Source organism: Chelonoidis abingdonii, chromosome 2 (assembly GCF_003597395.2).
Source record: "Chelonoidis abingdonii isolate Lonesome George chromosome 2, CheloAbing_2.0, whole genome shotgun sequence".
NCBI lineage: Eukaryota > Metazoa > Chordata > Testudines > Testudinidae > Chelonoidis > Chelonoidis abingdonii.
This window is the reverse complement of record NC_133770.1, coordinates 206550294-206576118: the sequence shown is the minus strand read 5'-3', so window position 1 is coordinate 206576118 and position 25825 is coordinate 206550294. Positions and strand designations below refer to the sequence as shown.

Below are 25825 nucleotides of genomic sequence, written 5' to 3'. Positions count from 1 at the left end.
CAGCCTCAGTCGACTCCTCCTTGGCCATCCCGGCACCTTTCCATGTCCTCTCAGGCGGACAGTGCATACGCCTCGGACACTGGCATTGTTGCATTGTTTCAGGAGCCCCAACCTCAAGATCATGGGCCACAGCAATGGGGTTTCTGGATGTCTTGGGCGTACCATCAGGCCCAAGGCTCTCAACCAGGTCAATCGCGTTCGGCCACCTCAGAACACCGGGCGCCGGAAGCCATTATCACCCGCCCCCCCTCTCCCCCTATGGAGGAAGGGTTGACTCAGCCTCAGGATTCCCACATCCCTGGGGAGACGCAGACCATCCACCAGGCGGAATCTTCATCAGACCCGCTGGTTCCAGGTCTCTCCTCTTCATCCTCCCCTGACGAGGCTGTAGCTGGAACCTCTTCTATTGGCCCTCCACTGATTGACCTCAGGGCCCACCAGGACCTCCTCAGGTGTGTTGCACAAAATATTAACTTGCAAGCCGAGGAGGTCCCGGAGGTACAGGACCCAGTGGTGGACAATTTGTCATCAGATGCCCCTACTAGAGTGGCATTTCTCTTCATTAGGACCATACAGGCCAACGCCCCTACCATCTGGCAGTCTCCAGCCTCTGTCCCACCGGCAGCGCGAGGAGTTGAGCGTAAATATATGGTGCCCTCCAAGGGCTATGAATATCTCTATGTCCATCCTCCTCCCTGCTCCCTCGTTGTCCAGTCGGTCAACGAGAGGGAACGCCATGGTCAGCAGGTGCCAGCCCCTAAATCAAAGGAGGCAAGATGCATGGACTTGCTAGGGCGCAAAGTCTATTTGGCAGAGGCTCTCCAGCTCCATGTGTCCAACCAGCAAGCTCTCCTTAGCCGCTATAGTGTTAACACCTGGGCGGCAACGGATAAATTCAAGGAGTTGCTTCCACAAGACGCCCAGAAGGAGTTCTCAGCCATCCTCGACAAAGGAAAGAAGGTGGCAAGAACTTCCCTCCAGGCTTTTCTGGACGCCGCGGATTCAGCTGCCAGGACTCTGGCCTCTGGCGTGACTATGCACCGTATCTCGTGGCTGCAGGTTTCCGGACTCCCCCCGGGGCTCCAACACACGATCCAGGATCTCCCGTTTGAGGGCCAAGGGCTATTTTCTGATAAAACTGACCCAGGCTGTGGAGCCTAAAAGACATCAGGGTCATTATGCGCTCGTTGGGAATGCACACGCCAGTGATTCAGCGCAGGCCCTTCCGGCCCCAACCGCACCGCCCTTACCCTCAGCCCTGGCAGAGGCAAGACTTTGCCAGACGGCGAGGCAGAATCGGTCGCCGAAGGCAATCGGACAACCGAGGGAGCCAAAATCAAAGCTCCTCAGGGCCAAAGCCTTCTTTTTGAAGGTTCGTCTGAGGGCGTTGTACCAGTTTCTTTAAAGGATCCATCCCCTCCTTTTTCCTCCCTGCGTGGTCTCAGCTAACATCAGATCGTTGGGTCTTATGCACGCTGGAATTTGGATACCACCTCCAATTTATTTCAACTCCCCCCTTCCGCCCCTCTCCCTTGTCCCTCTTCAGGGACCCCTCTCACGAGCAACTCCTCCTGCAGGAGATGCAATCGCTCCTCGCCAAAGGAGCCATAGAGGAGGTACCGGAGCACAAGCGGCGCAAGGGGTTTTACTCCTGCTACTTCCTAATCCCCAAGGCAAAGGGAGGTCTCAGACCTATCCTCGACCTGCGGGAACTCAACAGGTACATGGTAAAGTTGAAGTTCTGTATGGTATCCCTGGGGACCATTATTCTATCCCTGGATCCTGGAGACTGGTATGCAGCCCTCGACATGAAAGATGCCTACTTCCACATAGCCATCTTCCCACCTCACAGGAGGTTCCTCCAGTTCGTGGCCAACCGCCGACATTTTCAGTTCGCGGTCCTCCCGTTCGGACTCTCTACAGCCCCAAGAGTATTCACCGAATGTATGGCTGTAGTCGCCGCCCACCTCCCCCGCAGTCGGATACATGTGTTTCTGTATCTAGACGACTGGCTCATCAGCGGGACCTCCGAGGCACGTGTCCTCAGTCACATCCGCATTGTCAAGGACCTTTTCCTACATCTCGGTCTAATGATCAGTGTGGAAAAATCCACTCTGATCCCCACTCAGAGGATGGAATTTATTGGCGCCACCCTGGACTCCACTCTTGCCAAAGCCTGTCTACCACTGCCACGATTCCAGACTATGGCAGCCATCATCCAGAGACTGCGAGCGGCGCCGTTGACTTCGGTGCACACTTGTCTTGCTCTCCTGGGCCACATGGCGGCCTGTACATTCGTAACAAACTATGCCAAACTGCACCTCCGGCTCCTCCAGTTGTGGCTTAACTCACAATACCAACCGGCCAGGGATCCTATGGACATGGTTGTCACCATTCCCCCAACTGTCCTAGACTCCTTACAGTGGTGGCTGCGTCCCACCATGGTGTGTGCAAGGCTCCCATTCCATCCACCCCAGCCCTCGGCATCCCTGACAATGGATGCATCATCCCTGGGTTGGAGAGCTCACCTCAGACACCTACGCACCCAGGGCCTTTGGTCATCTCAGGAGCTGACCCTCCACATCAACGTCCAGGAGCTGAGAGCGGTCTGCCTCGCTTGCCAGACGTTCCGACAGCACTTACAGGGCCATTGTGTGTCAGTATTCACTGACAACACAACGGCCATGCACTATATAAACAAGCAGGGCGGCACGAGACCTTCACTCCTGTGTCAAGAAGCCTTACGTCTTTGGGACTTCTACATAGCCCACTCTCTACACCTCATCAAGTCCTTTCTCCCGGGAGTTCGGAACACGCTGGCAGATCGCCTCAGCAGATCCTTCCTTTCCCACGAATGGTCACTTTGCCCGGACTTTGCTCTTTTGCTCTTCGGGAGGTGGGGGTTTCCCCTGATAGACCTCTTTGCGTCCCGCGGGAACAGGAAATGCCACACATTCTGCTCCTTTCAAGGCCTCTCACCGGGTTCAGTGGCGGAAGCCTTCCTTATACCATGGATGACGCACCTGCCGTGCACCTTCCCACCATTTCCGCTCGTCCACAGGATCCTACTGAAAGTACACAGGGACAAAGCCCGCTTAATCATGATAGCTCCAGCATGGCCTCGGCAGCACTGGTACACCATGTAGCTAGACCTATCCATAGCTGACCCTGTCCCCCTGCCTCTTCACCTGGACCTGATCACTCAGGACCACAGCAAATCTGTGTCACCTGGACCTCATCCCTCCATCTCACGGATACTCCTAGGCTGACCCTATCCTGAGCTGCGTTGCCGCCCGGTCCAACAGGGTGACTCCTGGGTAGCAGGAACCTTCCACTAGATCGACATATTTGCCAAGTGGAAGCGTTTTGGTGCTGGTGTGTGGAGCGATACTCCTCCCACCGAGGTCTCCATTTTCCCAACATCTGGAATTACCTCTGTCCCTCACACATACAGGGCCTAGCGATCATGCTCTGAGGTCATTTGCACCATCGCGTGCCTTTCACCCAAGGAGAATGGCTGCTCGTAGCTCACAGCTTGATCGGGTCTAATTCCTTAAGGCCCTCAGACGCGTTTTACCCCCAGGTACGCCGCCTACCCCACAAGGACCTTAAACCTGGTGCTGGTTCGAACTCATGGTCCGCCCTTTCGAGCCGTTAGCAACTTGCTCCCTTCTCTACCTCTCTGAACACCGCTTTCCTGATGGCCATCACACAGCCGAGAATGAGTCTCAGAGTAGGCTCTCAAAGTAATACCCCATATACTGTCCGCAAAGGGAAAAACCAAGGGGGGCAGTTCAACCGCCATCCTGGCTTTCCCAAAGTGGATAGCACCTTCCATGTAACCAGAAATCTCCTACCCTTTCCAAAAGCCACATTCGTCTCCCACGGGAGCAACAGCACACTCCCTAGAACGTCCGAGAGCGCTCACTTTTGTATATCGATACGAACAAAGCCATTTGCATGATCTCCCCTAACTGCTTTGGTCACGGTGGCTGAGCGTGTCAAGGGCCTTACCCTCTCCTCGCAGAGGATTTCCGCTCTGGGTGAGTCTGGCATCCGCACCTATTATCGACTTGCTCAAAATGTTCCATTGTAGCTCCGCGTGACGGCGTCGACTCTATCCAGGTCGAGCCTCATTTGCTTGCTCCTCGTCTCACGTGCCTCATTCATGAAATTGGTCACGCTAGCTACCTGGTCCTCGTCCACACCTTGCCTCCCTGATCCCTGGTTTCAGTCAGTCTACGGGATGAGCAACCTTTCAGCTCCGCAGTATTACACTCTGCGACATCTCACTCCGACCCCACCGCCTAGGTAAGGCTTGGGAATCACCTAACTGGAATGGATATGAGCAATCACTCGAAGAAGAAAAGACGGTTACTCACCTTTGTAACTGTTGTTCTTCGAGATGTGTTCCTCATATCCATTCCAAACCCGCCCTCCTTCCCCACTGTCGGAGTAGACGGAAAGAAGGAACTGAGGAGCGGTCGGGTCGGCAGGGGTATATATCCGGCGCCATAGTGGCGACACTCCAGGGAGCAACCTGCCGACCCACCGGAGTTGCTAGGGTAAAACTCTTCTGACGAATGTGCACGCGCGGCGCGCACACCTAACTGGAATGGATATGAGCAACACATCTCGAAGAACAACAGTTACAAAGGTGAGTAACCGTCTTTTATCTAGTCGGTTTGTTGATGCATGAAGTGAACGTTATAGTAGATCTTTCCTTCACAGACTGGATTCCAAAAAATACTGACCATAAATGTTTAGTTTTCTGGATAGTAAATGCACTTGGTGCACCATAAGTTACAGGGAATGTGATCAGGGTCAGAGGTTTCAGCACACTGCAGTCTGAGATGAGAGCAGTCAGACTGGCTTTTCTGGTCTTTCAGGATCACCTGAGAGGATTATGATTCTGGTTCAACTAGGAAAACAAATTGGCCAGAAGCTCAAGCCTAAACATCAGAGCAATTCATTCTCTCCTAGCTTCGCTCAGGGTAATCCATTAAAGTGCCACTGAAAATGAGAGCAGACTAGTTGAGCTTTCAGACACTTTGGAATGGTCACAGGAGTTTATTCTGGCTGGTATCCCAGGAACTAAGCTACCCTATGTGAGCCTATCTGCGATCAATCAAAATGTTCACTTTTCCCCCACTACTAATGTTTCCATATTGCTTACTACGTTCCAATCCTATCTGAGTGGGCAAAAGTCTGGATCCGTAAAGTAAAACTTACCTGATCTCCTTTTGTGGAGTTACTTCTTCCCAGTTGACTCCACCCAAAATGTTCTCTAGGTTTTTCTAGAGGTCTTCATTGTCAGTGTATGTTATTAGCATAGTTGAAGAGTTATCTATTTAAGAAGTTTATATTTAGTTTGCTAAAGTAGGGTTTCTGCGCAGTGTTGGAACTATTTACTTGGTGCAGGATTGTTGGCCGTTTTGGGTATTTCCCATGTATGCGTCTAGGCTGCCTCTGATGTATGTACTGAAAGAGAGGCATAACACATCAAAGCAGACTGGAGGGGAGTACTCCTAAAACAGTAAATGTGTTTTTGTGTCTTCAGACATCAGGTCAAGACAACTGCATTTCTGTTGAACCTGAGGATCTTTTCCTTATGCCTGGAGAAGAACAAGAAGTGGCAGTCCTATTTTCTCCAAAAGATTTAAAAACCAGTAGTGAAAGGTAAGGTATAATCTGCTTGATGGTCAGTTATTTAAAACAGAGGTTCTCAATCTGTGGGTTGTGAACAGATGTTAGAGTCCTACATAATTTAATTTCATATAATTCAGAGTAAGGGTTTTTTGTCAGAATGTGCCAGCCTTCCAAATATCTTGTATTTGTTGCAATTTTTTTTAATTTAGTTCTTTGACATTCAAGGATTGATGCTAAGCATCTTAAATGTGTCTGCTAGACTGGGTAGCAGACGGTGGGGGACAAATAGTGTGATCCTCTCTTCCCTTGCTTTTTTTTCCTGAAGGCAAAGATCTTTGCTTTCAAGTTAGTTCTCCAGTTCCTTTGGAAAGTCAGATTCATGGTAATTTTTCTACAAGTGTCCACTGCATATTCCTACTGTTGAGTATGTCAACCTGTGCAGTGTGGATGGTAGAACCTTCTGGTGGCAGTGCTTGTTAGAGCGTTCATGCACCTCTTCCACTCTTTCCTGTCAGCTGTGTAGTATATTTTGAAGTCATGGCCAAAGAAGGGGTCATGGCACCAGTTGCCTCCTCGGTGACTTCCAGCCACCACAGCAAAAGAAAATGTACCTCTCCAAATCATGAGGATTGGTAGCTAAAAATAGTGCCTTCTATTTTGTAGATTAGTTTTAGGATGTTAGTTTAGCTAAGCAAGATAAATAGTTAGATATTTACCTGGTGTAATATCGTGGCAGATTGAATTGAAAGCCTGGATTTAAAGGTGTACATCATGCTCAGTGGTATTCCTAGCATCTAATACTCATGTCCAGTGCCTGAAATCATAGGAGAAAAACATTCTCCTTCACATTATGCTATTTGCAGCATATTTACTTCTCGGGCCCATAAAGAGACAGAAAATACTTGATTTGCTTTTGTTATAAGAGGCTTTGTCAGCCAAACCTCTGGGGCTGTATATAGCTATACTATAAAGATGTGAGGGAAAGGATAGGACATTTGAATCAGCTCATAGTGTTTATCCCAGAAGGCTTAGTGAAGGTTCCACTCCAATTCCAAGTCAACTGAGCTTGCAGGAGCCAAATATGTTCAGATATTCAGAAAGGCAGATTTCAGCAGACTCAGAGAAATAGTAGGCAAGGCCCTGTGGAAAGACCAATTAGGACAGTGGTGCCAAAACTTTTCCTGTTGCCTGTCCTCCCTTCCCACCAGTAATAGTCTGTCCATGGTGCCTTCCCCCCCAATTACTACACATTTGGCTCAGCAGAGGAGGTTGGGCTGAAGGCAGAGCTGGGGGCAGAACTGGGGATGGGGGTGCAACTGGGTCCGGAGCGGAGCTGGGTGGCAATCCCTCCCCACCCCTGTTCCTCCACACCCCATAGTTTGGGGACCACTGAATTAGGAAGAAAAGGAGTGAAAGAGGGCTAGCAATTCTTTAAAAAATGTAAAACTGGAGGCTCAACATCAAGCTGTTCTAACACAGACAAATAATAAGAGCCACATGAGGCCAGTGTGGCTGCAAAAGGGGCTTTTTAGCTATCTTAAAAACCAAACGGGATACATACAGAAAATGGAAGAAAGGGCATGTCACCAAGGAACTATACATGGGAATAGCACAAGACTGTAGGGATAAAATCAGGAAAGCCAAGTAAAGAGTGTGGTACAGCTTGGAAGAAATACTAGAGATAACAGGAACGGGTTCTTCAAATATGTCAGACAAAAAAAGAGAGATCAAGGTTGTGGATCCACTACTCAATGGAGGTGAGCTGGCAATGGAAGATGATAGTAAGGCAGAGCTGTTCAATGAATGCCTACTTCGCTTCAGTCTTCTCAAAAAAATGTGACCAGATGTTGCCTTAGACAGTAAAGGGGAAGGGATGCAGACTGAAATAAGTAAAGAACACATAAGAGATCTTCTGACCAATTTGAATGAATTCATATCAGTGGGGCCAGATGCTATTCACCTGAGGGTACTGAAGGAATTAGTTGAAGAAATCTTGGAGCCACTGGTAATAACATTTACAAACTCATGCAGGACAAGAGAAGTCCTGGAAGACGAGAAGTGCTAAAGTAGTGTCCATCTTTTAAAAGGAGAAAAAGGAGGAGCCAGGAAATTACAGTGAAACCACGCTATAACACGATGATTGGGGTCCAAAAAGTTCAATTGTGATAAATGCAGAGTTGTGGTATAGTGAGGTTTACCATTTCAAGCCAGTCAGTTTCAAGCTGGTCAATTTCTCTTGGGCAGAAAATGACTTGCGTTTGCAAACTGCCCATAACAGTAACTGAAAGGGTGCTGCTCCAGCAGTGAGGGCTCTCAGCCATGCAGAGAGAGAGGGAAACACTTGGGGAGAGTAGGGGAGACATGCAAGGGACAGAGGAAGAGCGAGGAGGAGCTAGGGAGGAGAATGGCTCTGCTCATCAAAAGAAGTGGGGGTGGGGGGAAAGAGGCAGTGGGGAAGGCACATTCCATTTTTTTTTTTTCCTTCGGCGGCACTGCAGCCTCCCCCCCCCACTTCCGCAGTGCTCCGGCTGCTTTTTTTTTTTTGTTTGGGGCGGTCAGAGCCCACCTTATGATCGCATTATATCCGAATTTGCGTTATTGCGGGGCGCGTTATAGCGGGGTTTCCCTGTATAAGTCAGCCTGACTTCGATACCTGGGAAGTTACTAGAGCAATGTTTCTATCTTAATCCACACCAGAAGGAGAAACTTGGGCATTCTTTGAAGCTTAATGCACCTTCAAAATGTGCTTAAACATAGAAGAAACAGTCCAGGGAATGGATTCCCTTCTTGTTCTCTTCCAAGATTAGAACAGGCCTCAGGAAGTCCAGATGAAGCCCATTTGTGGACAAATGGATCAGGTTCTTAAAAGGCTGGAGAAGATCTCTCTCCAATAAGATTTAAAGCTAATTCTCTTCAAACCATGGGCTAGAGAAAGGGAGGTGCTTTCTGGCAGTTATTGTACATGAGTGTGCCCTTTGACTGCAGAGTGCTCAGGGCTTTTGTGAGATGCTTTCTCTTCAGGACAGTGTGTGCAGGGGTCAGATTCCTGTTTCCCATAGCTCTCCTTTAGCCACTCACTTTGATGTCAGTTTCAAGTCTTTTCCCGTAGATAGATTCTAAGACCAGATAGGACAATTGTGATAATCTAATCTGACATCCTATATAATATGGGCCATAACTTCTTCAAAATAATTCCTTCTGAACCAGAGCGTATCTTGAATTAAAAATTGCCAATGATGACGAATCCACCAAGACCCTTGGTAACTTGTTCCAATGGTTGGTTACTGTTAAAAATGTACATCTTATTTCTAGTTATAATTTGTCTCACCTCAAATAACTTTTGCATATGCATGGTGCTCACTTAATAAGCAGCTATTGAGTATTTTTCTCATGATTGTTTAGTGTGTGACTCTCTGACTTACTGCACACTATTCAAACCTTGCTCCGAAGACAGAATTAATTTCCTCATGGGCTTTTCTGTGGTGCTGCTCAGTATAATATTCAAGTGCATCAAAACATGAATTTATTTTTACAACATAACTTGGATATTACAGGGGAATTATCCTCATTTTACAAGATTGGAAGTGAGAGACAGATTCAAGTCAAAACTAGTCACTAATTTTGGTGTCCAATTTGAGACATTTAATACCTGATTCAACAGACAGCTTAGATTGAATTTAATTGCAGTTGTGAGTGCTCACCCCTTCTGCAAATGAGACCCTAGTGTCTCAAGTCAGGGACTCATAAAATGAGGAATATAGTTAGTGTCCTTCTGTGAGAAGTTCAGTTTAATTAACTGATGCTTCCAGTGCTGTGAGACTCCTCACTACTATCTGCCTATAGCATGAGGAAACCTTGTCTGAGTGTGCCAGGGGTCAGCTTCCTGATGCCACAGGCTACACAAATACTCCTCTCTCACTTCCGCAGTCTTAGCTGTCCCGCAGCGGTAGGGTGACCAATTTCCCAAAGTGAACACTGTGTGCAGCTGGCCTGAGGGGGGGACTCGCCCCACCCCCCCCGAGCAAGGCTGGCACAAGGGTCGCCCCATCCCCTCCTCTTACCCCTGCAGGGCTGACTTAAGGGGGCCCCACCCTAGCACTGCTGAAGACCACGTCCCACCCCCGAACTTTCCTCCATGTCCCCTTAGAGGGGTGTGCCCGACTTTTTTGGCAAAACTGGGCCTTGATTATCAGTTGGCAAGAGCAAACCAGAGAAATGCCCAGTTTTGCCAAAAAACTCGGGATACCCAGGACAGGGCATTAAAAGGCGACTGTCCCAGCCAGAGTGAGAGAGATGTAAACCTACTCAGCAGGTAAGCAATAGGTATGCTCCAATCTGAGTGCTTTGAGCTTCCCCCTGGAGTGGCCAGCTGTCACACTACAAACTTGCAGAATTCACAGATAAGGTCTTCCCAGAAGAAAAGTACACTTCAGTTTACCAGTTACATCTCAGGTTCACCACTCTGCCCTACTCTCAGCATTTAGATATGTTTATGGTGAAAACAAATATAAGTTTATTTAACAAAGATTTGAAAAGAAGCAAGTAGAATTGATGAAAACAAATGGCTATTTATAAAATAAAATCATAGCCTGGTTTTTAGAGTCTAAACTTAACTAACAAGGCATTTTCCTGTCTTTTAAAGGTTACCTCACCCATAATCTTTCTCCTGGCTTTAAACAGGCAAACCAGTTGTCATCCTCTGTTTGTAAAACAGACTTGCTGGCAGCTTGTCCCCTAGATGAAGGATATCCAGATTTACCTTGGTACCTTCAGATATAGTTTCAACAATCCATCATCTTCACTAATGACAGGATATCTCTTGCTGCTTGTTTTTCCTGTTGAGAATCTCCCCTAGAGACTTCACAAATTTTAGCATTTTGCTCAGCTGGTCAATAGGCATCCACTGAAGTATACAATACTTAATTTACATATAGCTAGACACGAAAGTCGTCATCTCCTGCCTGAAGAAATTTAGTTATCACGTTTTGGTGACCACCCCGACTCTGACTTTAAGAGCTTATTTTTTAGTTTGTATACATGACTCTTTACATATTATCCATACATATATTTCACAGTGGGTGATATTCACTGGAACATAAGCTTTCATTAGAGATCCTCCATAACACCTTTTGACCAACTATTATGTAGGGTCCAAACCCAAGAGTTCCCTCTAAACCCTCTGTCCCCTGTGCAGTTTGCTAGTTGGCACCAAGAGGTCCCTGGATCACAATGGCTTGCATTGTATGACCTAAAAAATCTGTGGCAGAGGCAGGTATACAATACTTCTTCAGTGGAGAATTCAGCTGTCTTAACCCTAAAACCCTCCTTTCTCTTTCTGCCCTTTGCTGCCTTGTTTATTACACACCTTCCAGTTTCACCAATAAATGAGGCAGGTGTCTTACAGACAACTGCCTACTTCACAACACCGTCTTCATTTCATCCCTGGACTACTGTTCATCCTGTTCATAGAATGATCCGGGAGGGAAGTGGGGGAAGTATGTGGTCATGGACTTAGATTGTATCATAATGTGTATGCACAAGAGAGCTGAAATAGGTTGAATAGACAGCCTTAATTTTAACACTTCCTAAGTGTTTGACTTTGCAACCTTACAGTTTTTTGAATGTAGCTTTTTGTGTGTAATTTCCATGGTTTTTAAAAAAGGAAACATAAAAAAACAATTCAATCGTGGTATATTGAGACCCACACGGTTCATCAGCGGGTTGGATTTAGATCCCTCCTACAGACTCCTGCCACTTGAGCTAATGGAATAAATGATAGCAATAGTAAATTGTCATTTTCTGGGGACCAACACTAGAAGGAGAAGGGACACTGTGCCAGTGTGTTTCCCAGATGCTATTTGCTGACAGCAGAGGAATAGTGAGACTAGGGAATCTTGGGTTTCGTTCCAGGCTTCAGATGGCAGTGTGCTCTAGTAGTCAGACTCCTTCTGCCTGTTCTTTGCCCCCCAAAGCTTGACCCTTCTGCCCATGTCCTTCAGTGTGTCCCTGATCCAGTCCTGTCTGTTCCCTACCTCTGGCTCTTCATCCTAGTCTCAACTAAGGCTTCTTACCCAGTAATTCCTAGTCTCACATCTCTGGACTACCTACTAGTCTCCTCGTACCCCAGCTCCTTGTTCCCAGGATTGGTTAGGGTGTGCGGGGGGGAGAACTGGGATTACCTCCCTCTTTGTGTAATCTGTCCTCCCTTGAGCCCACCAGCTGGTTCCTAGTTCCAGTCTATTTGCCCAGCTAGTCCAAGGCTTCCCCTAGCTCCTTGTCAGATGTCTTCCCTCCATGTCTCCCACTCCTTGTTTCCTTGTCCAGCTAATTCTAGTTCCTTCACCCCAACTCCCAGTTTCACAAACTCCTCCCTTCAGTCCCAGATCCTTATCCCAATCTACTACCCCTGCTGTGCTCAGCCCAAAGTCCAGGTTTTGTCCTTTTTACATTCAAATAAGGCAGTTTTCTCCTCCATGCTGCCTGGGCCAAAGTAGGTGAACGGTTAGTAAGAGCACAGTACAGAAAGGGTCTCAGTCTTAGTGCCTTGGCTCAGAGCAGTTGAAGCTGTAATTGCTGGGAAGGTCCTGCTCAGCCCCAGGCTGGAGCTTTCTGAGCATGGACAGAATCTTGGGGAAATTTAACTATGAAGCTCTAGCAAGTCTTTACTGGGTGTGTGCAAATTGAAGTTTGTTTGGTTTTTTGAAGGCTTGTAACTTGGTTGAATTTGAGTGGATTTCCGAGTGGATGACAAAAATCATGTCCCTGACATTCTGTACACCCACTTGATACATTTGAAGTCCCTGATTCAAAACAAGGGTTACTAGGGTCTCTCAAAGAAAAGGTTGCCAAAATTTTGAGATGCGCAAAGCTGTATTTTCCTCAACATTGTTCTTGGAAATGGCACAATTGTTGTCTGAAATTTTCCATAATGAGCATCTGCCTCAAACAGTTTAAAGTTTGGCAACTGAAAATATGGTCTTGCATTAGGAGTGGTTACCCAACACTTTTTGGATGGAGCAATTTGCCTTGCCTAAAATAAATACTGTGAGTAATGTTATATACAACTAATTTACATGAGTTTGCATGATGAAATCCCTTGCTTATCAGATGACTTTCAGGATTTTCTACTTGTAGTGTCTTGAAAATCCTTGTGTTGCCATCTGGACCTCAGTATGAAGTGGTGGTAAAAGGTGAGGTGAATATTTTGGGAAACAGACCACTGGCAACGACTTCCTGCTACTCAGACATTCCACCCATTCTCTCCAATAAGCAGTTCATGGCATGGGGAGGGGTCACACTTGGAAGAACAGTGTAAGTACCAGCAGTTCAATTCTTCATGTTTAATGTCCCATTAATATTGTCATGCACTTCTATGTAGTATAAATTTTTTGCTATGCTTGCATTTAGCCTAAAAATAGAGCCTTAAAATGCAATGATAGAGTGGTTTTATTAAATGTCTTTCTAAGTTCATGTTCCTAACATTGAGCATACATTACATATATAAACCTTTTACTTTTTATGTAGGAAGTCTTTAGAGACTCAAACTGTAAACTTGCTTTAGCTCTTGACTTTGCTTAACTTTCTGATGGCAGTGGCTGAAAAAATATATCCTGAACTAGTTTTAGAGAAAAGGAAACTAGTTCAAACAGTTCTATAGTATTAGGAACACGTCCAAAGTATCCTGTTGAAAAATTGTGAATGTATAAGATGTTTTGATACCAAGCAGCCATTAAAAGTTAATAGTTTGCTATAAATATGGATCACTTTAAAAGCCCTGTTTTTTAGATTTTAAGGCCAGAAGGGACTGTTGTGAATGTCTAGTATGATCTGTATAACACAGAACACAGGAACTAATGTGAATCAGTTCCAATCTTGTCTTTAAAATTTATATTGGTGGTGAATCCATCACAACTTGTAGAAGGTTGTTCCAATTACTCTTATTATTAAAAACTTATTCCTTATTTCTTATTTGAATTTGTGTAGCTTCAACTTCCAGACGTTAGATCTTGTTATACCCGTGTCTACTAGTTTTGAAGAGCCCTCGGTTATCAAATTTCTGTTCCCCTCTTAGGTACTGATAGACTGTAATCAAATCACACCATGACATTCTGTTTAAGCTTGTTGGATGAGAAATGAGATCTACTCCAATTTAGGCGTAAACGTTTCTTTTAGCTTTTATTATGCTGTTTTAAGACAATGCTATTATCACCTATTAATTATACATACATGCAATAATAGAATCAGCAAGAAAAGTAAATGATCAAGTTACTTTCCTCAGGGACAGGGCAACTTTTTTTTCACATCTCTGATCTTTGCAATGTTCAGGTATTCTTCTCCTATATCTTCTCCACTCTTATTGTCAGTCCTCTACCTCTTATCCTCTGTTCTGTAACTTTGTACAGCTACTTCACCTGTGTTCTAATGAAAACATTTTCATGCATAAATTCCAATAACTAACCTAACCTAATACATTTTTACTCATCCTGCTAAATCTTACTTTGTTCTTTCTGGTTCCCAACTCATCTGTTCCTTGCTATTGCCCCCATTGACTCCATCCAGTTCTTATTTTACAGTAGTTATTCTTTCTGGTCTGTTTTTGTGGCCTGGGGTTTTTACTTGTTAGCTTGTCTTGTTGGGAAGGTGTGTGTGCACCTGATTTATTGCAAAGCTGATAGCTCCTTCTTGACTCTCTGCTTTACCCTGCTATCTGCATAATCAAGATTTTACAAATAAGGCACACAAACCAGTTTTCTGATTTATAAACACTCTTAGAAAAATCTGAAGTGCTATATCAATAGAAACATACAAAAAGCAAAAAAAATCTATTTCTTATATATAAATAGTCATTTCTCTAACATTTAGTACATATTTGACCAACATGATTTATTACACAGTTCTCTAACAAGCTAATAAGATTTATAGTAACAGACTCAAGGATATCAGGCTTGTTTTCCGATCCTTTAATCAGTCTCATGGCTCTTCTCTGAGCTCTCCCTCTAGTTTTTTGATAGCCTTGAATTGTGAACACCAGTGCTGAATACAAAAGTAATATAACTTTCCTATTAGATATTGCCTTGTTAATACATCCCTATAGCCACAGCGTGACACTGGGAACTCATGGTCAGCTGATTGTCCACCATGACCCCCAGCTTCTCTTCAGTGCCACCACTTGCTAGGCTATTCTCCAAATGTGTAAGTATGGCCTTTGTTCCTAGATGCATGACTACATTTGGCTACATTGAAAAACATATTGCTTCCCTGCTTATCAAGCAGTCCAACTCACTCTATATCAACGACTTGTCCTTTTCATTATTTACTATTCCCACAGTCTGTATAAGCTGCAAAGTTTATCTGTGACTTCTGTTTTTTTCCGGGTCAAATGATAAAAATGTTAAGCAGTGTAGGACCAAGAACTAGTGCCTCCAGGACCACACCAGAAACTTCCACTTGATTTCAATTTCCAGTTATGTTTTGAGACTCATCAGGCAATTTTTAATCCATGTAATGTGTGCCAGGTTGATTTTGTATCATTGTGGTTTACTTAATCAAAATGTTGGTGCAGTATCAAGTCAGATAATTTAGAGGTCAAAGTATATTACATAACCATAACATAACCATATTTGTAATCTCATTTAAAAAAAAGTCAAGTTAATTTAAGATCTGTTTTCCATAAAGTCATGCTGGATTGGTATAATGTTAGCTTTTTTAATTCTTTATTAATATAGAGTCATGTATCAGCTGACGCTTTGTTTTTCGTGGGATCGATGTCAGGCCTACAATTTCCCGTATCATCCCATTTACTCTCTTCTTTTAATATTTCAGTCCTGTGGAATTTTCCCAGTATTACCAGACTGATTGAAAATCAACATTAATGGTCCAGCTAGCTCTTTTAAAACTCTTGGATAAAAGTTATCCACACCTGATGATTGTAAAAATGTTTTTTTAAATGGCTGATGTTCAATATCATCTCAAATTGTCATTCAGATGGAAAGTATTTCATCATATGATATGAAAACATCTGCCTTTTTTCCAAATATAGAACTAAAACTTATCAAACTCTTATGTCTTTTTTGAATTATTGACAATTCTGCAATTTCCATCTAGACCAGCATCATTGTTAGGATTCCTTTTGTTCCTAATACACTTAAATTCCTGTTGGCCAAAGATTTCTCAATGTGTCCTTTGGCTTCCCTTATCATTTTTCTATATTTCCTAGCTTCTAGTTTATATTCATTGCCATCAATTTCCTCTTTTTTCTATTTTTTAATATATTGCTTTTTTAATTTTTGTAGCTGCTTTCACTATCCTTCTAAATGAATTAACCAGTGTAGCACTGTCTCTTTTGTGGGATTGTACCTTTATGATCATCTAGTAGAATGTTCCTAAACAATTTCTAATTATCATTGTAAAGTGATCCATATATATTGCAAAATATTAATGCTGATGGGTTTTTTCCTAGAAGAAATCTTTTATTTTGCTTTTTTGTTTTAATTTCCAATTAGAGTAACTTTTTAATATTTTAGTTGGTGAATATGTATATTTCTTTTAGAAAAGTGTGTTTTCAGGTACAGCATTGCCAGTGTTTATACACACACATTCTAAACTATACTGCGTTACCTAGATGTGAATCGGGTCAGAAACTTTATTTAGAAGTCTTAATAAAATGAGCTTTATGAAAGGAGTCATCTGGTTGGCTATCAAATATTGCAATTGTGCAGGTATCTAGTGCTGATTCACAGGCTAGAAATATAGTTTACCATTTAAAGCTTTTATAACTGCCTCTTTCAAGTATTAGAGACGAATATGGTGAAAGGTAAAACTAGTGAAGAGCTCTTTTGAAATGTTTATAACAACATTTACATGTTAGCATATGTTTTACGCTCTCTTCTCATAAAACAACTTAAAGCAACTCTTCTCATATTTCTTCTTGAAATTTATTTTTTTGGCAATGTGTAGTTTAGGATTTAATACATGTGTGAAGTTAATAATATATATTGGGTTAGAGATAGCCTTGTAACATAGGTCTTGTATCCTACTCAAGGCAAGTTCTTGAACGGACACCCTTGTTTTCAACAGCTCAAAACTTCATTTTCTGGGAAATATCACAAATCCTGTGAAATAATATCACAAATGCAATGGACATGTTAAGAACATAGTGGCTATACTGGGTCAGACCAATGGCTCACTTAGCCCAGTGTCCTGTATTCTAACAGCGGTGTGTGCCAAGTTCTTGTAAAGGAATGAACAGAACAGGGCAGTTATTAAATGATCCATCCCCTATCATCCAGTTCCAGCTTCTGGGAGTCTCAGGTTTTAAGGACACCCAGAGCAAGGAGTTGCGTCCCTGACCATCTTGGCTAAGAGCCACTGTTGGGCCATTCCTCCAATGTTAACTACTGATTGTGTAGTCTGAGGCCTTTAAAAAGCTGCACCAGGTCAATTTAAATTGCTGGTTTAACTGGTTTGTGTTTTAAATAGTCTTATTTTGGTTTAGCCTAAATTACTTAAGTTTAAGGTGAAAGTGTCTGTTCATCCTCTTGTACCCCATTTCACTTGAATCTGTTTAAATAACACCTTTTGTTAAAGAGGTACACAGACTCCAGCCCCGGATCATGCCCTTTGGAGAGGGAAGCAGTAATGTAACGACTTGAACCAAAAGAATGTAGCAGGGTATAAATAAAAAGCCTAACAGATAGGAATGCAATTTGCATCTAATTGGCATGCAAATAGCAGTCACTTATGCAGCAGGTAGCACTTCAGTCCCTCTTGCTTGATATGAGGGGTGAGGGTCAGAACCACTATTATCCCTTTAACATTAATAAACCATGTGTTTAAATAAATCCTGTGTAACTGAAACTATCCTAAATATTTTTCAGTCAGCAGAAACTAACTCTACGAAATAATTCTCCATCTGCAACTCAGCATTTACGACTTTTGATAAGAGGTCAAGATCAGAACTGCTTTCAGGTTAGCAGAATGCAAACTTCTGTAACACTTATAACCAACGTTATAAAAAAAGTCTCTTTTAGTAAAACTCCAAAACTCTGCTTGTCTAATATTTAAGCTTGATATGGTATTTTATCTAAAAATGTTTGCTCACACAGGTAGCCTCATTAGAGAATCTTAATTTACATTAAGGGATCATATTCCAAGGGTCATATGTCAATCAGTTTCAGTACAAACAGTAAAATTCTTGAGTTCATTCTAAAACAGCAGGCCAGTCCATCTCCATTTTAGAGGATGGGTTAAGTCATTTCAAACCAGTCTCCTTGGTGCCTGTTTCTCTGAAATAGCCAGTTTGAAATAGTGTAAAACATATTAGAGGCTGCAATCTCAAGTGTCTGCCTTCCACTGTCAGTTTCAGGTTTAGTTAGTTTGAAACTCAGTTTATAAAGTTAAATTTTTTTGAATTAACAGTGAAATGTTGTTGCTGGCTTTTATTGCATTCAATCATATTTTATTTTTTTTATAGTTGAAAAATACATTTGGTACAGAAGAGCGGTTGACTAGTAATCAGGAGCTCAAAATCCGCCCAAGAGAAGATACCAATATCTTCTTGATGTTTGCACCCACTCATGTAGCTTGCATGTTAGCAAAGCTTGAAATCAAACAGTTGGGGATTCAGTCACAACCAGGAGTTAAGTTTACTGTAAGAATTCTGACTTAATTTTGTAATATTTCTAGTGAATGAGCTCCTGGCTTCTCCCCTCCTGGGGTGGGGCAGAGGGTGGCAGGCAGCAGCAGTGGGTCTGTGGGAGGCTTGCTTGCAGGAGTGCTCTAGGGAGGCCTGGGAGGTGGGTGGGCTCCTGTCACCTCTTCCCCACCTCTCAGGGAGTGTAACAAGCCTCATCCACCCTTCCATGTGAACCCCTGAAAGGCTGAAGGTGTGGGCAAGCACTTTTCCCAGCAGGTGTGTGGGGAGACAGCATGGAGCTAGCAAGAGCTGGTGTGGAAAAGGGAGAGTGTGTGGGGGAGGCTGCATGGGGGTGAGGGAGGCTGAATGCTGAAAGGAAGGGTGCATGACCAAAGGAAGTGTGTGTGGGGAGGAGAGTTAGAGTGACTTGCTTCTTGCCCCCCCAAACCATGGGATGGATCTAGATGAAGTAATGTTTTTTTATGATTTTATCAGCTGGAGCCTGGGCTCTAGAACCCCACAGAATCTGGGACCGTCCCATCCTGCAGGGTCCTTGAGCTAGTCTCTAGCCCAAGCCTAGAAGTCTACACAGCACTGAAACATCCTCGCAAGCCTGAGTCAGCTGGCCAACCACAGGTTTTTCTTTGATGTGTAGACATATCCTTAAGGCCTGAGAGCTCACAATATACAACTGCAAGGGCGATGCGTGTTGCCCCACTTATCTACATGGTAGGGTCACATGCAGTATAGGGGTGCCATTTCTGAAGCACGCTAATGTGTTGTGTCCTGGTGCACCTTAAAAGTTCCTTAATGGATACATATTAAAATGCACTAGGAAACTCGGTTTTTAGCAGGGTTTGCACAGACCAACTGATGTGCTTTACACAGGTTTATATTGTACAAACATGTTAGGGCACTTCAGAAATCACATCCTCATACTGCACATTACCCCACCATGTGGACAAGCCCTCTGATGTTCTTGCAACTGTTAAAAGGATGTTAACAGTATTTTAAACGGTCTGAGGTAAAATACAATACAATTAATTTACACCTAATGTCACTTTGAAAAGGTCTGTTTTAGGTGTGTCACATTTAAAGCTTTTTCATGGGTTCCTCCCTTAACCATTTGGATTCTTTGTAAACCTTAGTAGCTTTCATAACGCTGTTTTGATAGAGACATTCTTAAAATGTTGGCTGAATTACTATTTTTATTTTCAGATACCTTTGTCTGGATATGGGGGAACAAGCAATGTAATTTTAGAAAACGTTAAAAAGCTCTCTGACAGTTACATGGTAACACTGAATGGATTATTGCCTGATAAATTTAGAGAAGTTACTTTCCGCATAAGAAATATGGGCTTTCGAGCTGCCTATGTTAAAGCAGTGTGCTTTAGGGACCTTCAGTCAAAAGCTGTCATGGATCCTAAAGTGATAGTTGTTTCTCCAGAGAAATTTGTACTTAAGGAAGGAACACAAGAGGTAAGTGTAAAAGCCCAATTCAACACAAGTTGTATTAATTTAATTGAAGCTGACATATCCAGCTAATATACATAACCTGTAAAATGTGTGTAAATTCCCCAGTTGAACTGTATTCAAGTTTATGAAATCCAGAAGACTAAACTAACTTGGTGTTACAGTACATTTCATTGACACTGACTTTATTTTACCAAACTTAATACTAATTTAAAGGAAAAAACTTTGAAAATTCAAATATTTAAAGACTTTATTTCTACCAGGTGGTCACAGTAACATGTAATCTTGTGGAAAGAGAAGAAATGTTACATAAAACAAGTACATCGATATTATCTACAATATGCTTCTTTTGTGGAGATGAAGTTTCCAGGCAACAGTATCGCAGGTAGGGTTGAATTTACTACTCTGAAATAGTCAGCTATTTTATTACAAGTATGTTAAAAGTCAAATGTCAAGTACTACTTATGTGATTTCTGCAATGTCTCTAAGGATAACATTAATATCTTTGCTGATATTATGAAGCCTCATTAAGTCTTTCACTAGCATACTTTGGTTTTGTGTGACTCTAGAATCAGAAGAGAGATTCTACCTTTTTATTCCTAATATGCTTTGCTCTTAACTTTATAAGCCTTTACTTAAATTCAAAAAAATTAAGAACTCTTGAGAGGAAGAATGTAGATGTTCAATTTTTTTATATTAGTCTTCAATGAGATCCTCACCTTGGCTTGCTGATTTGTACTCTTATGTGTGGAGAGGGTTAGGGACGTGTGTGTATGCACAAATGAAATCCTCTAGGATATTTTGACATTCACGCTTCAGAGGTGGTTCAAGTTATTCAAGTGTGCACAATGGATCTAAGGTATAAATATTTAATTGTAATAAGATGAAAAATTAACCAGCCACTCTACTTTTAATAAGCTAAGTTTAAGGAGCACTTCTGCTGTATCTGGAACAGTTGATCTGATCATATATTGAAGTTGCAAAATAAGTATCAAAACACCCAACCATTTATCACTCAGAAAATTCAGACCAAGCCAAAAATGGATTCCAAAATTAGTGAGTACAGACGTCTTACGGAGGAATTGGATAGGCTTTTAGGTTGACTGGCTGATATCCACCCAGGCTTTGCAAAGTTCTGGTAGACATGTGGCTCATTGAAATAAATGATCTTTAAGTAAATCGACTTTGTTTCAAAAGCTAAGTTTTCCTGTTTGTGCACCAGCTATCGGAGGACTTTAGAGCAGTTCTATGGAACATCACTACACAGGTTAGAGTTGCTGCTTTCATTTACCCCAGGACTCATCCGGTCTGGGACCCTGACCTCTAGGGAGGAAATATACAAAGCAAACAGTTTTTCCAATTTTTATTTTTTATTAACGAAACTAAGTAAACAACATCATAAAATAAATACATATAAACTTGTATTTAGTTTATATCAAACCAGTCTATCAAACTGATTAAACCATACCAAATAAACCCACAGTTCCTTGTAAGTTTCGGAGTAATAACTTAGCTAAACAAGACTGCCCCCATAATAACAGGGCATATCAGTCTCACTGCCACTCAGTTATATTTAGGTTCCAACCAAATAGTTGATAGTCAGTCATAGAGCATCAAACCACTTCCAGGTTGAAGCTAATGTTGAGACTACAGCTTGGATGCCAATTAATGTAGCCGTCTCAAATTATATAGACGATTAGGTAACGGCCAGTATCTTCACTCCATCCCCCAAACATAGAGGGTTACGTGCAATATTCAAATACATTTCAAAATGACACAGCAGATTATATTTGAAATTCAAATAAATTTAGGTGAAAACATGATTTTTCCTGATTAAATATACATCTCCTAACCCATGAAATATATGCATGTGTGATCTTTTTAGACAGCAAGGCAGTTTAACTTAGGAACTATTCGATAGGCACGCTTCTCAGATGAATTCTGTTGGTTCTAGCCATCCACCTGTGCTCACTACCAGCCATCTGCCAGAGTTAAAAACAAGTGCAGGAATGTTGAGGTAGAGGCATCCCTCTACTAGTACCTAGAAAACAAAATATATTTGAAAAGTTGATACATAGGAAGGATTTTTTTTTTTTTTTACTCTAGTGCCTACATTTGGCTTCAGGAAACTGGTATGTGGTTGAAAAGATTAGTTGGCTAATTAGTTAGTAGTTTCATTGGCTTAGATGTATGGACCTTACTGGCTAGCAAGCTGGAGGATGCTTGTTTGTAGGTGTCAAACCTCAAATGTTGCCTGTTGATTGAGTCTTATCCATCAGTAGCCAACAGGATGGAGGAAGCACAGGGTCTCTGTCAGACATGATGGCATTGTTTAGCCAGAGGCCAGAAGTCAGTGACTATAGCAGTAGCCACTGGAGGCATGTAAGCAAGCCAGCAAGTAAAGTTGTCTTCCTTTCATTCAGTTATTGAAGATGGTGGCCTAATTTGTTTCTCATGCTTGGAGCTACTCCTCGGGAGTCCTGTAATGAATCAGAATGGGGGACTCCCTTGAGATCATTGACATAAGGACTAATTCACCTGTATGTAGACGAACTTTCCCGTTCTAGTAATTTCACATTCTAAGTCCATGAATCCAAAAATATATCCAGTCAGCAGATCTTCTGGTTTTTGTGATGTTTGAGTTGTAGGTCAATCAACCTGCCAAAGATCTGAATTAAAACAATTAAAAAATACAAGACTAGCAAAAATTCCTAAGCCATGCTCATAAAAAGTACATTTACTAGTCTATAGACTAATGTTTATAACTTCCCCATGTGTTTTGGTACTCAGTGACTCAACTTTAAATAACAGTTTTGACACACAAAGGTTGGGTGAAAGGTAAGACTTGTAACTCAGAGCAAAATGTCTCTTCTTCCTAAAATCATAATTTTGGAGTTCAGTGTTTATATGCAAGCCTAAATCCATATTGATATCCCTAAGTAACTTAAATTTTTAAAGTGAAGTCACTTTAAAAATGACTTCAAAAAGATTTTTTAGCACTTGTCAAAATCAGATCGAATCAGTTAAGCCTCATGACTACAGCACTTGCCAATGAAGGACTTTCATTGGAAACAAGCTCAGAGAATGGGATGATAAATGGCCACGCCACACTAACATTACATCTATGTTGAAGATACCATTTGTGAAACTGACTTTGTAGAAATCCAGGAAATAATTAACATTTTAGAATAGGCTTCCAAATTCCTGAAGCCCAGATTATAACAACCATGTGAATCCCCTGACTTCAGTTCTTTAAAGTGCTGACATCATACTCACTCTGAAGATGAAAACGTTGTGGTACCACACACTACTTATTTAAAATTAAAACAGTGTGAGAGTGGGCAAGTTCTTCAGAAATACATTTAACTGAATTAGCAGTGAAAAAAAATATCAGACTGTCTCAGTTCGCTAGTTTCTACATCATGGAGCAGTAGAACAGATATTTCTTGAATTAGGTATGCTCATAAAAACTGTCACATCACTGAAGAAAGTTACAGGTTTGGTGTATTCAAGAAATAGAGTAAAGGTTGTGTTGGTGGTAGACTTTTTTCCTTCCCACTGAGATGTACGGTTATCTTAGCCTAAGTGGTAAAAATGAGTGGGGATCCCAAGTATGTTTTTCTGATATTTCTAACAGAGCTGTGCTGTATAAACCAGAGGCAGCAAAACACATACTCCCTGAAAACAGCATGCTGAGAAACATTACCTTTGATGAAGAATTTCAAGGGGAACAGCTAGTGACGGAAGGTAAACGTGTAACTTCTGAAAAAATATCATTACAAATATTTATTCCTGAAATGTTTATTCTAGACATTACTCCTAATAAAACTGTTTGTGCAGTATTTGGTAAATACAGAATAGAAATCCTGATTGGCACAAAATTTACCTCCCCTTATTCCCTACCCAGACCTGCCTATTTTTGCCTACCTGTTACGTGGGGTTTTTTTGGTTGTAAGCTCTTTGTGGCAAGGACTGCCATTTGCTAAGCTTGTAGAGTAGGCTCATGGCAAAACAGGACTCTGACCTCTAGGCAGTATTGCATTATAAATGTTAAATAATGGTTTCAGTAGCATCTTCCTCTCATTGCTGCTTCAGAAATACTGTATTCGAACACTTTTCTCCAATGCAAATTTGTCACTGTTAATTTATTCTGATCTTTGTAAAATTATCTTTAAGAAGTGACCATTTTTTACTTTCTAAGGAACATTTTTTAAACGTAGTGCAAAAATTACTTATCCCAAAAAAGAAGTATTTCAAGCAGTGCCTTTTCTTCCTCTCCTTTGTACCATGAAGGAATTTATTATCCAGATTAAGACAGTCTACTTCTGCCTCAGAGGGTGTCCTTTTTTTGTGAGTTGGTGAAAACACTCAATATCTCATTTGAAGAAAAAGAAATTTCATATTAAATGCTAAAAACTTATTTACTTATTGAGCACCAAAAGTGTTGAATAGTATTCAGGGACACACAGAAATTATGTTGCTTAGGGATATACAGGTGGATATAATCTAGAATGATTCTTTCCCTATGTATTCTTTTCTATTAAATGTTTTCCTCTTTACAACAACAAATGATGTGAAGCTTGAAAGCTTATCTCTCTTGCCAACTAAGGTTGGTCCAATAACAGATATTACCTCACCCACCATGTCTGTCTCATATCCTGGGACCCACAAGCCAAAAACAATGTAATATTGGTGAAGCATTCCTGGTATGTTGAGCACCACAGAAAAACTGATGAGGAAATAAATTATTAGGACTGTTAAGCGATTTAAAAAAATTAATTGCGATTAATTGCATGATTTTAAAAATTAATCGCGATTAATCACGCTGTTAATAGAACACCATTTAATTAAATATTTGTGGATGTTTTCTACATTTTCAAATAGATTGGTTTCAATTACAACACAGAATACCAAGTGTATAGTGCTCACTTTGTATTTATTTTTTATTACAAGTATTTGCACTGTAAAAAACCAAAATAAATAGTATTTTTCAATTCACCTAACACAAGTTCTGTAGTGCAATCTCTTCATCATGAAAGTTGAACTTGTAGATGTCAAATTATATACACAAAAACTGCATTGAAAAATAAAACAATGTAAAATTTTAGAGCCTGCCGGTCCACTCTGTCCTACTTCTTATTCAGCCAATCGCTCAGACAAACAAGTTTGTTTACATTTGCAGGAGATAATGCTGCCTGCTTCTTGTTTACAGTGTCACCTGAAAGTGAGAACAGGCATTCACCTGGCACTGTTGTAGCTGGTGTTGCAAGATATTTACGTACCAGCTGTGCTAAATATTCATATGTCCCTTCATGCTTCAGCCACCGTTCCAGAGGACATGCACCCATGCTGATGATGGGTTCTGCTCAATAACAATCAAAAGCAGTGTAGATCACACGTTCATTTTCATTATCTGAGTCAGATGCCACCAGGAGAAGGCTGATTTTTCTCTTTTGGTGGTTCAAGTTCTGTAGTTTCCACCTCAGAGTGTTCCTTTTTTAAGACTACTGAACGTATACTCCACACCTCGTCCCTCTCAGTTTGGAAGGCACGTCAGATTCTTAAATCTTGGATCAAGTGCTGTAGCTATCTTTAGAAATCTCACATTGGTACCTTCTTTGCGTTTTGTGAAATCTGCAGGGAAAGCGTTCTTAAAATGAAAAACATGTGCTCAGTCATCTGAGATTGCTATAACATGAAATATATGGCAGAAAGTGAGTAAAACAGAGCAGGGAACATACAGTTTTCTCCCAAGGATTTCAGTCACAAATTTAATTAACGCATTATTTTTTTAACAAGTGTCATCAGCATGGAAGCATGTTCTCTGGAATGGCAGCCGAATCATGAAGAGGCATACAAATGTTCAGCATATCTGGCACATAAATACCTTGCAATGCCAGCTACAAAAGTGCCATGCAAGTGCCTCTTCTCACTTCCTGGTGACATTGTAAATAAGAAGAGGGCAACATTATCTCCTGTAAATGTAAACACACTTGTTTGTCTTAACAACTGGCTGAACAAGAAGTAGGACTGAATGAACTTGTAGGGGCTGAAGTTATACATTTTTTT

At 41.9% G+C, this 25825-nt stretch overlaps 1 protein-coding gene across 1 annotated transcript in view; it reads left to right on the top strand.

Moving 5' to 3' along the window:
• Window positions 1-25825, top strand: part of CEP192 (centrosomal protein 192) — a 224551-nt gene that overhangs the window by 149028 nt on the left and 49698 nt on the right. The window contains exons 37-43 of the mRNA XM_075062017.1: window positions 5561-5679; window positions 12784-12960; window positions 17526-17616; window positions 18122-18298; window positions 19502-19762; window positions 20020-20141; window positions 23394-23503. Coding sequence (XP_074918118.1) covers window positions 5561-5679; window positions 12784-12960; window positions 17526-17616; window positions 18122-18298; window positions 19502-19762; window positions 20020-20141; window positions 23394-23503 — 1057 coding nt within the window. The remainder of the gene's footprint in view (window positions 1-5560; window positions 5680-12783; window positions 12961-17525; window positions 17617-18121; window positions 18299-19501; window positions 19763-20019; window positions 20142-23393; window positions 23504-25825) is intronic.